Raw genomic sequence first — 13832 nt, forward strand, 5'->3', positions numbered from 1 at the left:
TTATATAGAACCATGAAAATTAACATAGCACTGGTATTACAAATTTATACCACTGTTGCTCCAGTACATTCTATTATAAAATCATCCAATATAGCACCATGATAGAAAATATAGCCCCCTTGCTACCATGGAGTTTTAAGGCCCTGGGGAGAACACTATGTCATCTCAGAAAAACTTCAGAAAAATGTATTGAAATCTTATATCATGTTGGAGGGTGTAAATGTAAAAATATTGTTATGTCATTGAAAATTATCATTTAAATTTTTGTATATAAACAATTTAGATATAAATTTATTTATTTATTGCTAATTTTAATTTAATGCTAATCACAATGTCTACACTCCAGCTTTGCTCATAATTTGTTTCTACATTCATTCTTTCAGTAGGGGCCTTGGTGGCTAAGTGGCTTAAGTAGTTCTTCTACTGTAATCACTAGCCAGTCAACACTGAGGCATTGAGTTTGAACCACGCTCGTGTGGGTGCACTAGACTCCAATCTATATTGACTAGGATTGTCTGTTTACCTATCAGAGGTCTGTGGTTTACTCTGGGCACTCTGGCTTCTTTCACCAAATAAAAACTGGTAACCACGAAATAGCCCAAAGCGGTGTTTAAACAGCAAAAATCAAATCAAATCATTCTTTCAGTAACATATATATCATTTTAGTCATACCCATGTAAGGGCTGTTCAATGAAAACATACATGGGACACTTGGAAGGTGCATTTACATCTCAACTAATGGTTTGTATTTAATCAAAATGTAAGAGAAATACTTTCAATATTTACAGGTTTTGCATTTAATAGGACTTGCCCTGCATGAACAGAGGAGAGCAACAACGGAAGGAAACCATAACTTTGACTTCCTTGCCAGAGCATTGAAAGGTAAATTAGAAATGATACATTTTACCTGTTTTCTTCTTTTCACTACTATAAGAACAGTATTTTAATTTTTTAAATTGATTTTTATAAATTTTCCTTTAACATGGAAAGCAAACTTAGATAAAGATATGTCCGTACAAGCTATGCATTACTATTTCATTATTACTTGTAATCCCAAATTTGAACTGAATCTCCTCTATAAGACATGTCTATACACAGATTGAATTCTTTTTCAATGAACAAAATTTCACACAATTACTACATAGTTGTATGTTTTAGCTGCAATTGTAAGTTTTCACAAGAATATTCTTTTAATAGCTTTATATATATTTAAAAACTTCATCTATTTACTAAATGAATGTTATCAAAAGCTATTTTGCTTGCTATCAATAATTAAACTTTAACAAAATCAGCTAATTTTATTTGCAAAATATTTCTGAAAAAAAGTCATAAAGCTCAAACCTTTTTTTTTTAAAAGCACAAGTATCCTTTAAATTGAAGTGCAAAGGTCCATTTGAAAAAGCTCTAATGTCCTTTAAAAGTGCAAATGTCCCCATTGTAATCAATGCAGTGAATTGAGATTTTGGTACTTGATTTTCAAAGTGTTTTGTTTACTTCTTACATTATTATGTTTATTATTTGACAGATGATAGAAATATTTTAACCTTGTTAGAATCCCTTGTTGCTGATCATCGTAATATTTCCCATGATTCAACAGACAATTTGTTGACGTGGGTTGTTAAGGTAAGTTTGATATTGAGAATTTATTGAAACGAAAAAGTTTGGAATATAAGTTACTTCACTGAACCCCTTTGACCAAACAATTTTCTTCTAATAATCTTGAAATGTAAAATTGAACAATACTAGAATACTATTTAGTTATACTTTTGAGGAGAAAATCTTTGACAGTTTTTATACGACCGCAAAATTTGAAATTTTTTTCGTCGTATATTGCTATCACGTTGGCGTCATCGTCGTCGTCGTCCGAATACTTTTAGTTTTCGCACTCTAACTTTAGTAAAAGTGAATAGGAATCTATGAAATTTTAACACAAGGTTTATGACCACAAAAGGAAGGTTGGGATTGATTTTGGGAGTTTGGGTCCCAATAATTTAGGAATAAGGGGCCAAAAAGGGCCCAAATAAAAAATTTCTTGGTTTTCGCACTATAACTTAAGTTTAAGAAAATAGAAATCTATGAAATTTTGACACAAGGTTTATGACCACAAAAGGCAGGTTGGGATTGATTTTGGGAGTTTTTGTTCTAACTGTTTAGGAATAAGGGGCCAAAAAAGGGCCAAAATAAGCATTATTCTTGGTTTTTGCACAATGACTTTAGTATAAGTGAATAGAAATCAATGAAATTTAATCACCAGGTTTATGAACATAAAAGGAAGGTTGGGATTGATTTTGGGAGTTGAGATCCCAACAGTTTAGGAGTTAGGGGCCAAAAAGGGGCCCAAATAAGCATTTTTCTTGGTTTTTGCACCATAACTTAAGTATAAGTAAAAAGAAATCTATGAAATTTAAACGCAATGTTTATGACCTTAAAAGGAAGGTTGGGATTGATATTGGGAGTTTTGGTCCCAACAGTTTGGGAATAAAGGGGCCCAAAGGGTCCAAAACTAAACTTTGTTTGATTTCATCAAAAATTGAATCCTTGGGGTTCTTTGATATGCCGAATCTAACTGTGTATGTAGATTCTTAATTTTTGGTCCCATTTTCAAATTGGTCTTCATTAAGGTCCAAAGGGTCAAAAATTAAACTAAGTTTGAACAAAAATTAAATTCTTGGACTTATTTGATATACTGAATCTAAACATGTACTTAGATTTTTGATTATGGGCAAAGTTTTCAAGTTTGTCCAAATCAGGATTCAAAATTATTATATTTTAAAGTATTGTGCAATAGCAAGAAATTTTCAATTGCACAGTATTCAGCAATAGCTAGAAATCTTCAATTGTACAGTATTGTGCAATAGCAAGACATTTTCAATTGCACAGTATTGCGCAATAGCAAGAAATATCTTATTGCACAATATTGTGCAATAGCAATCAATTTTCAATTTGAGTTATCTTTCTTTGTTCAGAATAGATATTTGTGCAATAGCAAGATATTTTCAATATTCTTTGTAAATTTGAGTTATCTTTCTTTGTCCAGAATAGTAGTTGAATCAACTTAAATCATTGTTTTATACAATATACAATGTATTTTCACCATAACTACCAACTTATAAATTAAAACAATCTTTTAAATACCATTCAGTGATAACAAGCACTTTTTTTACATTTTAATATTTTGTGATGTATTTAAATGAGCAGTTATTGTTGCCTAACTCCATTAGAAATTTGAATTCAGATCAGTTTTGGAATAAGGGAAAGTTTTTCTCATTTCAGATTTCATAAATAAAAAGAAAATTTCTTCAAATATTTTTTTGATAGGATTAGTATTCAACAGCATAGTGAATTCCTCAAAGGCATTTTTTTAGTTCATTAGACCACATTCATTCTGTGTCAGAAACCTATGCTGTGTCAACTGTTCACAATTCAAATTTAGAGCTGAATCCAGCTTGAATGTTGTGTCCATACTTTCCCCAACCTTTTAGGGTTCAACCTCTGCAGTCGTATAAAGCTGCGCCCTGCGGATCATCTGGTTAAAATTCTTTCCCTTACAATAACTGTATACTAACACAGGGTCCATGCATAAAATGTTTGGAAATTAATTACAGTAATACTTTGGAATTTGAAGAAATTTTCATTTTCTCACAAAATTTGAAATTTACTTGAGTAAATTAGAAGCCTTGATTGAGAATTTTTTTCAGAAAAACAAAAAAGTATATGCTTATTAAGCTTTGACTGTTTAAAATCTTTATGTAATGTTTTATTTTACAGCAATTCATGGAGATACGACAGATGACTAATTCTAATGTGACGTCTGCTAGTGCATTAGATGAATTGTCAGCCAGTACTAGACAAGAAATAGAGTTAGCCAAAAGACAAAAGGCAGAGATAGCTGCTAAAAGGAGAGAAAAAATAATGGCAAAGATTTCAAAGATGCAGAAAAACTTTATCCAAGATAATGCAGATCTGTTTGAAAGCACAGATGCTGAATTGGTAAAAACTCCATCTGATATGGATGTCAGGTAATTGTACTCTTTTAGTTTAAACTTCTTTTTCTCTATGATTGATATCATTGCCAATGAGACGACTCCTCACAAGAGGCTGTATTTTTGATTTTAGAAATAAACAACTATAGGTCACTGTACGGCCTTCAACAATGAGTTAAACCAGTACTGCATAGTCACTTATAAAAGGCCACAAATGACAAATGCCTGCATAAAAGTTTCACCCAGTATAGTAGATGAGAGTTGAAGTAAGTAAGTAAGTACATTTGATTTAGAGTCTGTAATAAATAAATATGAGCTGAAGAAATTTATTTAAACCAACTATGAAGTGGGAAAGGAGGTTTGGGGAACAATATTTAATTTTATTCAACATTTGTTCTCTTTTATAAGTATTTTATTTGGGATTTTTTCAATATTACAAGTATTGACTTTTTTATGTTTTAGTATATCTGACAGTAGGTTTCCTGTAGCCCTTGGTAGAAACCAGACATCAGTAGGATATGTGGGTTGTCAACATGCCACATGTATCCTGTGTCAAGAAGAGCAAGATGTTCGACATAATTCCAGGGCTATGGTTTTAGCTGCTTACATCCAGAGGTAAGCTGAAATTTACAAAATACAAATTTGTGCAGGTTTTGAATATAACACAAAAAGCAGAAATTTTCAAAATATGAAATACTTCAGGTTTAGAGTAATATTCAATTTAAAGAAATTAATTGGACAATTTGCAAGTTTTTGTTGTTCAGAAAAAACAAAGGCATTATTATGTTTTTATTTCATTTTTCACTTTGTTCATTATGCATTTATAATGATGACTTATATTTTATGTTTCAGGTCTACAGTTTTATCACAAAATCGTAGTAAAGTAGTGTTAAATGGGGATAAATATGACCCAACATTTATGTCAGCAGACTTAAACACTGATGTACATACTAGCTCATGTGGCCATGTAATGCATGCAGACTGCTGGCAAAGGTAAGAATGACATTAGGTGATATCATTGCTCATCACACCAGACTAAAAAAAAGCTTCCTTGATCTAGGATTACTGAGCTTTATAAACAACATCAAATAGGAGTTACAGCAGATTCCATTTAGTGTGTAGCCAAACGTAATTATTTTTGGTTAGCTTGCTTGTTAGCTGAACCGGGAAGACATTGTTAGGTTAGGTAAACTACCCTTCTTTAAGAATAAACTAGTCCAACAGAAACCCATTTGATCTGTCCGTTGGACTATACTACTTTGATAGGAGGGTAGTATACCTGACCTAGTAATGACTTCACGGTTCAGCTTACAAGCTAGCTAACCAAAGATATTACCTTTCCCTACACACTCAATGGAATCCGCCATAATATATCTGTAGTTTTCAGTTCACTTGTTACCTTGTGAAAAATGATAAGAATATGTAATGCTGTAAAATATGTTTAGACCCTTTTGCTATTCATTCAAGTTTTCCTGCTGGATTTTCACATTTCCCTGTTCGGCTGCCAGGAACAGCTCCCTAAAATTCTGAAATGTGATTCCTTCATATAATAAGGGTAAAGTTTTAGGATAGATTACTTTGATTGTTAATAATTTCCTTTTAATTCAGGTTTTTTGATGCATTACTGGCTAAGGAGAGACGAGGTAGACCGTTTAGATTTAGACCCAGTCTCAGTTATAATGTAGATAACAGTGAGTTCCTGTGTCCGCTGTGTGAATGTATAAGCAATACTGTGATACCTATTGTTCCTGTTCTTTCTAGTCTTTGTAAAGAAAGGTAGGTCTAGTTAATTGTTTAACGCATGTGAAAAGCTGTAGTTTTATAAACTTCATAATATTGAAAAGTGTCATTAACAAACACTTTGAATAAATCGTTCTAAAGATCTTAAAATTTTTGCTTAATGTAAAGTATGATAGGGAATCTTTATTTATGTAGGAATCTAAAAATGCCACATGTTATCAGTCTTGTGACAGATATGTATTATATATACCGCGGTACAGATTTAATGAATTTTTGCAATTAAGTTTTCATTGAATTTAATATTTGACACGACAGATGAAAGACACTTACAAGCATGGTCAGATTTCATTTTTATGCCCCATTTATGGGCATTATGTTTTCTGGTTTGTGTGTCAGTTCAATTGTACATTTGTTCATCTGTCTGTCTGTCTGTCCTGCTATGGTTAAAGTTTTTAGTTGAGGTAGTTTTTGATGAATTTGAAGTTCAATCAGCTTGAAACTTGGTACACATGTTCCCTATGATATGTGGTTCCAATTTTAATGCCAAATTAGAGTTTTTACTCCATTTTCACAATCCACTGAATATAGAAAATGATAGTGGGGACGGGGCATCCATGTACTATGGACACATTCTTGTTCTCATACAAACATGTTGATGAATCTCTACTTCATTATTATTTTTTCTTCTTAAGTCTTGACATTCTAGTCAATGAATAAGCTATACAATATTTGTATTTGTTTCAGTGATCAGAAAAGTATTTATATAACTTTTAATGATTGGATTGATGGTCTTCAGAAAACTGTTCAGCATAGTATAGAAAAAGCTAAAGAAAATGAAGATCAAGGTAAATATAAAATTGAGAAAAAAATGGGGAATTTGTCAAAGAGACAAGGTCAACATAACTGAATATCCCGCACCCGGAGCCAATTAGACTAGATTAATTGGTCTACACAAAACTTTCATGAACAGTGAAAAAATGGGATTAAGTAAAATAAAAACAATAAACATCCACATTTTGGTTTGGTTTTTTTTTAGACTTTATTTATCATAGAAAACTACCCATCCAACAATCATAACAAACAAATGATTGGATTTAAGTCCTCACAAATTTTAAAATGGATAATTGTATATTGTTTGAGAAAATGAAAAGAGTAGTGGGCATATTGATTGATTCAAGAATAAGAATTAGAATATGATTAGTGTTAAATCCAAACAAATTGCAGAATGGGGTTAGAAAGCATGAGAGAAAAATAACCTTGGCAAGACAATTACATAAACCTGTACATATATTTAACTGCTTACTAGAAATAAGTAATAGTTTAATAATGCACTTTAGAGTTATCTAGGAAAATATCTCAATGAATAGTTTCAGGTCGTACTTCTATAAAGAAAAAAGAGAAAAAAAGAGAGAAACAAATAGTGATCATGAAAAATAAAATGTTTTCAATTATGTTCAAACAAAAATGATATAGTATGATAGAGAGTTTCTTTTCTTTTTAATTTAGAAGATTCCTTGTTGTTCAAACCATGTCCATTACCAGTGGTAACAAGGATGCTTGCTGAGAGTGTAGCAAGAAATTTCCAGTTGTTGTGGGACTACGTCTCTGAGGATGGCAGGTAAACATATAACTTTAAACTACTTTTAACTACATTGTTTATATATAGTAAACTGGAAGTTGTAATATGAAATTGTAACAAGTTTCAGGTTTCCTTTTTATTTGGAAGGTATGGAGAAATGTTTCAGGTTCCCTATTGGAAAACAACTTACAAAAGTGGACAATTCTGAGTGTGCATGGAATAAGCTGGCTGGAATTGTTTTCTGGATGTATATAGGGAAAACGATGAAATTATGTTAGCAAACAGGAATGTGATAAACTATCATGCATCAACAGTATGAGAAATTTTATTTGAAGTGGCACATAATCACTGTTTAACGAACACTTGTATGATTTTACACATGATAGCCAAGTTGAAAATTTTCTTCACATTTTTCTCAGGAATTACAATACAAGTGAAATTTGGTTTCAGGATTTATACAAGTCAGCTATACTGAGTAATGCGTTTTCGAATTCATCACTCAACAACTTCCTGTCTATCAAACACTTGCATATTTTTACACTATTAAAATTATCCACTTGCTGCGGGGGTATCATCAGTGAGCTGTAGATCGCAGTTTCACTTGTTTTCCCTATATTAAATTTTTCACTGAATGACACTTCTGTATATTTTTCAGTGAACAGTTCTCTGACAGCATGAAGGATATGATTAAGAAGTTTGCCTCAGATTCTTATTCTGTGAGTAGTTGTGCTTTTCTTGTATCATGATTTGATATAATTATGTGTCTTCATTATAAGCTCTTGTACATTTTCATGAAATTGATAATCTTTAAGATATTTTTGGCAAATCATAATTGATGTTAATTTCCTATCAGTTTTTGGACCTGAGTAATTGCATGTAAATGCATGTATCCACTTTTTAGGAGCATTTTTTTTAATTAAGATTGTATTAAAAATGTTTTAAAACATTCAATATTGGATTTTAAGTTTGAAAATCTGAAAGTCAGCAACTATTACTTTTATACAGTTATTTATTATTCATTAGTTGGAAGAATGTTGATAACAATTAAAATATTTTGAAATATATTACAGTTTGGATTAGGAGTAGAACCAGATGAAACCAACCCTAGAGTTCCAATCATGGCTTGGAATACTTGTGCCTTTACAATACAGTCCATTGGTAAGTACTCATGCTTTGTTTTTTGTGGCTAGATTTTTTAAATACTTGACTTTGAATATTTTAAAAACACATTTTTGGGCATAATGGTCAAGCAGGAAATAGAGATACCGATTACATGTAGTCAAGTACTCCTTCAGTTTGCTACCCAGAGCCTTCAAACTTTTTAGAACTTTTGCTTATTTAAAAAATTAGAAGATGTCATATTTCTTTACTAGCATTCAAATATACACTCTTGAAAGCATATCAAATATTTGTGTCATTAATTTATTATTGGCATATGAATAAAAAGAAAACTTTTAATACTGGCAGTTGAAATAAAGGATTGAAACTAGAATCAATCTTTATGTTTAATTCAATGAATTTGATTTCAGAACAAATGTTGAGACATGACCAGAAACCATTGTTTGGATCATTGTCCTCCCGACAGTCTGATTGTATGGGTTCGTTAGTACGTTTTGCTGCTGTATGTGGTCAGGTGATGAATTCAGACTTGGTCAAACAACATTGTCTCAAAGTACTGTCATGTAAGTTTTAGATTATTTTGTCCATAATTTTATTCAGGTTAATGTATTATGCACAAGTAAATGCAAGATTGAAAGGTCATTTAATAATCACAACAAAACAATACAAATTTTAAGTCTTCTTATAATAAAAAAATATATGGATAGAAGATAAGAATCAAACTATATATATTATTGTATAGTATTTTATTTGCTAAATGTAAGCACATGATAAATTAAAAGTAGGATAGAAAACAGATATATTTTTTTTAAAATTGGAAGAAAAAAATGTAGAAATTTTTCAGAGACGCATGCTCAGAAAATAAAAAAAAATTATTATTGTCAACTATTGTAAAAATGAACTTATAAAGTAAAAGCTAATTCACCAGCATATTGTACCAAAGTTTATGTTTCACAGCATTCAAAATACCTATGAAATTCATCATATGATAAAATATAAGCATAACTAGATTGTACTCTTGAACATCTAAAAGATGTAATTTTGGAGATTTGGAATACTTTGATTTTGAATTCAAGGGGCAAAAACACTGGCTTTATCCATTATTTTTTTATTTACAAAGGTATATTTGTTTGTTTCTTTCTTCTTTCAGTTTTAATAATGGATTCTACACAAGCCAATGAAAACATGTGCATACTCGATGTGGACTTATTTCATTATCTGACTTTATTGACAATGACTCTTCCTTCACTCCATGTTGAAGGTCAAAGGTCACCTTTGTCGATCATTCCCACTGGAGGAATTAACAATCATCATGCTTTAGAGCTTGTGTTTACAGCTCATTTAGTGCAGATAATGCTTGTCTGTGATATTCCTTCTCAAAGTAAGTGGATTTTACTTTTAAGATTATTATAAACATAAAATATTTCTTTCACTTTATTGACTAGTTTGATTATAGTGGAAAATACTACACTTACCAAATAAACTGTTTCTGCTTCTATCAAAGAAATTTGCAGGATAACCATAATGGAAGAAAATCTTCTGAAATCTTATTTATGTCTTGCCTTACTAATATTAACCTGAACATCAAGGTCACCCATCACTTTGATAGTCACGGATTAGTCATGTTAACAATTTTTAGATATTTAAATTTTTTTGATAAAGGCTAGATCAGACTGTAAATTATTAAGTTGTGCATTAACAGGACCCAAAGTATTATATTTCTTTTATTTTACAGGTGCAATGGAAGTTGAAACAGATTCTGATGATCAGAAAATGCTTGAAATATACACCAATGTTAGGCAGTTGGCTGGGTATGCATAATACTGTTATCAAAATCAAACATGTCTTACAAAGTTTTTAATGGAAAGGAAATTTTGACTTATTTATTACCTTTCCATAGATGAATAATTTTTGTATATTATTCAATAAGGAATGTACAGCTTGAACCATTTCACAAGGACAATTCCTTAATTTTGGATTATGATGTGTACCTGTTTTTCATATATTATTGTTTATTGGGAGAAAAGTGATAGATTGATGTACAAAACTTTGATGAAATTTTTATTTCTCTTTTTGACAGAATCCACAGCCAGACTAGTCCTCAGCCTTGGCAGGTAACACAGATGGTTAAAGAGGCTTGTCTGCCATTCCTGAGATGTGCTGCTATTCTCTATCATCACATTACCAGTATACCTGTGCCAAATATACTTCAGGGTATGTATCATCTATAAATATTATTTCTTCAAACTCTTATTATACTATGAGTACATGTTACTTACTACCCTCTTCATTATGATAAGTTCAATGTTGTACCTGATAATTAACATAGTGTCTATCATTTTCATATTTCCTATTCACATTGGGGAGTTAGTTTACTCACTGGACATTTTTCTTTCAGCAGCTGTGTCATTTCAAAAGTAACAGGGTATTTAGATATGGGTGAAATTGATCCTTTGCTGAAATTACATGTTACTCAATAACATTGAATTTTGAACAAAGTATCCAGCATCACTGGCACTAACAGGATTGTATGCCTGCTTACTTACAGGATTGAGGTGTGACATACAAAATTTGTATCCCTTGTTATGAATTCAGAAAAATACTTTCAAAACACAATTTTGTTTTATTCCAGATTTTGAAGTTTTTCCACAAAAAACAATAATAACTAGAATTGCCATTGCAAGCAATAGCGGATGTCACCCTTCCCCTATTGCCACTAAGCCGCAGCCATTTGAAATCAATTTAACAATGAATGCAGATCAAAGCCTTGTGATATATCTTTCTGTAAATTTTCAGTACATTTTGAGCATTGTCAAAAGTTTCACATTTCTTCCGTTTCCATGGCAACGGCAGCCATTTTGAAAATTTCCAAGTCAAAAGTCTCATCTGTACATGCCAGTTAACAATAATATTAAGTTTCATTAAGAATGGAGCATTTAAAAAATATTTGACATTTCTGCAGTTTCCATGGCAACAGTGTCCATTTTGGAAATTCCAACTTCAAAAGTCTCATGCAGACTTGACAGTCAACAAATATATCAAGTTTCATTAATTTTGGAGCATTTTGAAATTTTTGACATTTTGGCTGGTTTCTATGGTAACAGATACCATTCCAAATTTCTAATGGCAGATACCACATTGGTACATGGGAGGGAACATACCATCAAAGTTTCAATGGATTTGACCTACCATTTTAAGAAAGTAAATGCCACTTTAAGGTTTTTGAGGCGTTTTTACCATTTTTGACCTGTTTCCATGGTAACAGCAGACATTTTGGAAATTCCAATGCCAAATTCCACATCTACTAATGTTGCTCATCCTTACTGTGGAGTTTTATTAAATTTGGAGCATTTTGATATTTTGGAAATTTTTGGTGTAGTTTCCATGGCAACATGATAGTTCCAATGATTGCCAAAATCATCCAAAACCAGTATATGCCCGTCACCTACATTGTATCAAAATATAATGATTCTTAGTTAGAGTTACTCCAAATAATTCACCAAAGCAAAAAACTGGAATTTTTCACAATTGTTCCGTTTCCATGGTAACGGCAGCCATTTTTTTTGGTCTTAAGACCTACTGCAACCCGAAATTTTGTGTTCCTCATTATAGTTAACTATCATTTAGATTGGTTCCATTGGCGCTGAGAAAACTGACGGACAAAATAGGTGGAAGAATAATAATAATACAGCAAAAGAAACAGAGGAAAAGCAATATGTCACCCGACATTGTCGATCGGGTAACCCGAAATTTTGTGTTCCTCATTATAGTTAACTATCATTTAGATTGGTTCCATTGGCGCTGAGAAAACTGACGGACAAAATAGGTGGAAGAATAATAATAATACAGCAAAAGAAACAGAGGAAAAGCAATATGTCACCCGACATTGTCGATCGGGTGACATAATTAATTTTTTAAAAGCCCCAAAATGTGCTTCCAAAAAGCGATCATAATGGGATATTCTATGCCAGGTGAGCATCTGGAGCTCTTATGAGCATCTAATTTCTTTTGTATATTCAACATAGTATATTTTTTTTCTATTTTCAGAAGCAGGCTGTGATCAGTTTGAGCCCATTTGTAGATATTTAGCTATTTCTTCACCTCTCTCCAGCTTGTTTGAAACACAAGGGGACATAATTCAGACTCTAGTCATGAGGTAATTTTAAAACCATGCATTTTGTGAAGTAAGAATTTGTCATGGCTGTTGAAGCATTATGCATGAAAAAACCTGTTATGACAGTAGGTTATTATAATTTTACATTGTAATATTGCAAAAGAAAATTACAAGTATAGTTAAGTTTAAGTCTCTTGATATATGGCTCAATTCTTCTTGATATATGGCTCAATTCTTCTTGATATATGGCTCAATTCTTCTTGATATATGGCTCAATTCTTCATATGGTTATGTCATACTGTGAGATGTGTTCTCAGTTCCTGTGATATTCTACTTCCTGTTTGCCAAAACAAGTAATGTCATGCAAATATAGAAAATTAATGTCATAGCTTCCTAATTTTAGGCACCAATTGCAAAATTTGATTGTTAATATATTTACTGCAAAATAGAGTTGACAACATTGAGCAGGAATGTAATGTGTAAGCAATACCTCAAAATACATCTTGTTTTGATTATGTTTCAGATGGTGCAGTAACAGTACTTTAAGGGACAGGTTCTCGGCCAGTAGTGATAAAATTATTACATATCCTTTACCTATCAATAGACTTGTTCCCTTACCTGATGATTACAGCGAGCTTATAAATAGAGATTCTACATTTACGTGAGTATTTTTACATTTTAGTTCATAATTTATATGGTTATATATATTTGAATTGTACGTTAAAAGTTTAACTTTACTTATTCATCATGTATAATAAATGAAAATTTCAGAAAAAAAGTTCTTTGAAATTGATAAGCAACTTCCAAATATAATAACTGCAAAATGTAACAGAAGATATAGATCTTTAATACTTTAGTTCTAAAAATTTAATTGTGAACAAAAAACTTATATTTGTGATCATTATAGAAAAAGTATTTGTCTACAGAACATTCAATATGTTTATATTTTGTTTAACATGATCCTTTGATAGATGTCCCAAATCAAATGGTGATGACACAAGAGCCCCTACTATGTGTTTGGTATGTGGACAGATGTTGTGTTCTCAGAGTTATTGTTGTCAGACAGAACTTGATGGTGTTAAAGTCGGTGCTGCCACTGAGCACTCTTACAAATGTGGGGCTGGAGTAGGAATATTTCTCAGGTATGTAACTACCTTAAAAACAAATTGAGATTTTCTGTGATTGCAGAAAATGTTTATTTTCCTGTAATTGTCATAAAGGAAATCATAAGTTGTTGAGATCAAAACTGATCATATTGTAAATATTTTGGCCTCAGGTTTTGAAATGTGCATCTGGT

At 31.5% G+C, this 13832-nt stretch overlaps 1 protein-coding gene across 2 annotated transcripts in view; it reads left to right on the forward strand.

Annotated features, from left to right (window-relative positions):
- The window catches only part of LOC134711686 (E3 ubiquitin-protein ligase UBR2-like), a 41865-nt gene that overhangs the window by 24796 nt on the left and 3237 nt on the right, over window positions 1-13832 (forward strand). For both annotated transcript variants that reach the window (XM_063572455.1, XM_063572453.1), the window contains exons 29-45: window positions 789-882; window positions 1526-1623; window positions 3769-4019; window positions 4446-4598; window positions 4836-4976; window positions 5592-5759; window positions 6468-6568; window positions 7230-7341; window positions 7958-8018; window positions 8373-8460; window positions 8832-8984; window positions 9572-9802; window positions 10157-10232; window positions 10502-10635; window positions 12469-12577; window positions 13059-13196; window positions 13507-13677. In XM_063572455.1, coding sequence (XP_063428525.1) covers window positions 789-882; window positions 1526-1623; window positions 3769-4019; window positions 4446-4598; window positions 4836-4976; window positions 5592-5759; window positions 6468-6568; window positions 7230-7341; window positions 7958-8018; window positions 8373-8460; window positions 8832-8984; window positions 9572-9802; window positions 10157-10232; window positions 10502-10635; window positions 12469-12577; window positions 13059-13196; window positions 13507-13677 — 2279 coding nt within the window. The remainder of the gene's footprint in view (window positions 1-788; window positions 883-1525; window positions 1624-3768; window positions 4020-4445; window positions 4599-4835; window positions 4977-5591; window positions 5760-6467; window positions 6569-7229; window positions 7342-7957; window positions 8019-8372; window positions 8461-8831; window positions 8985-9571; window positions 9803-10156; window positions 10233-10501; window positions 10636-12468; window positions 12578-13058; window positions 13197-13506; window positions 13678-13832) is intronic.

The sequence above is a fragment of the Mytilus trossulus genome, chromosome 3 (assembly GCF_036588685.1).
Source record: "Mytilus trossulus isolate FHL-02 chromosome 3, PNRI_Mtr1.1.1.hap1, whole genome shotgun sequence".
In the NCBI taxonomy this organism is placed as follows: domain Eukaryota; kingdom Metazoa; phylum Mollusca; class Bivalvia; order Mytilida; family Mytilidae; genus Mytilus; species Mytilus trossulus.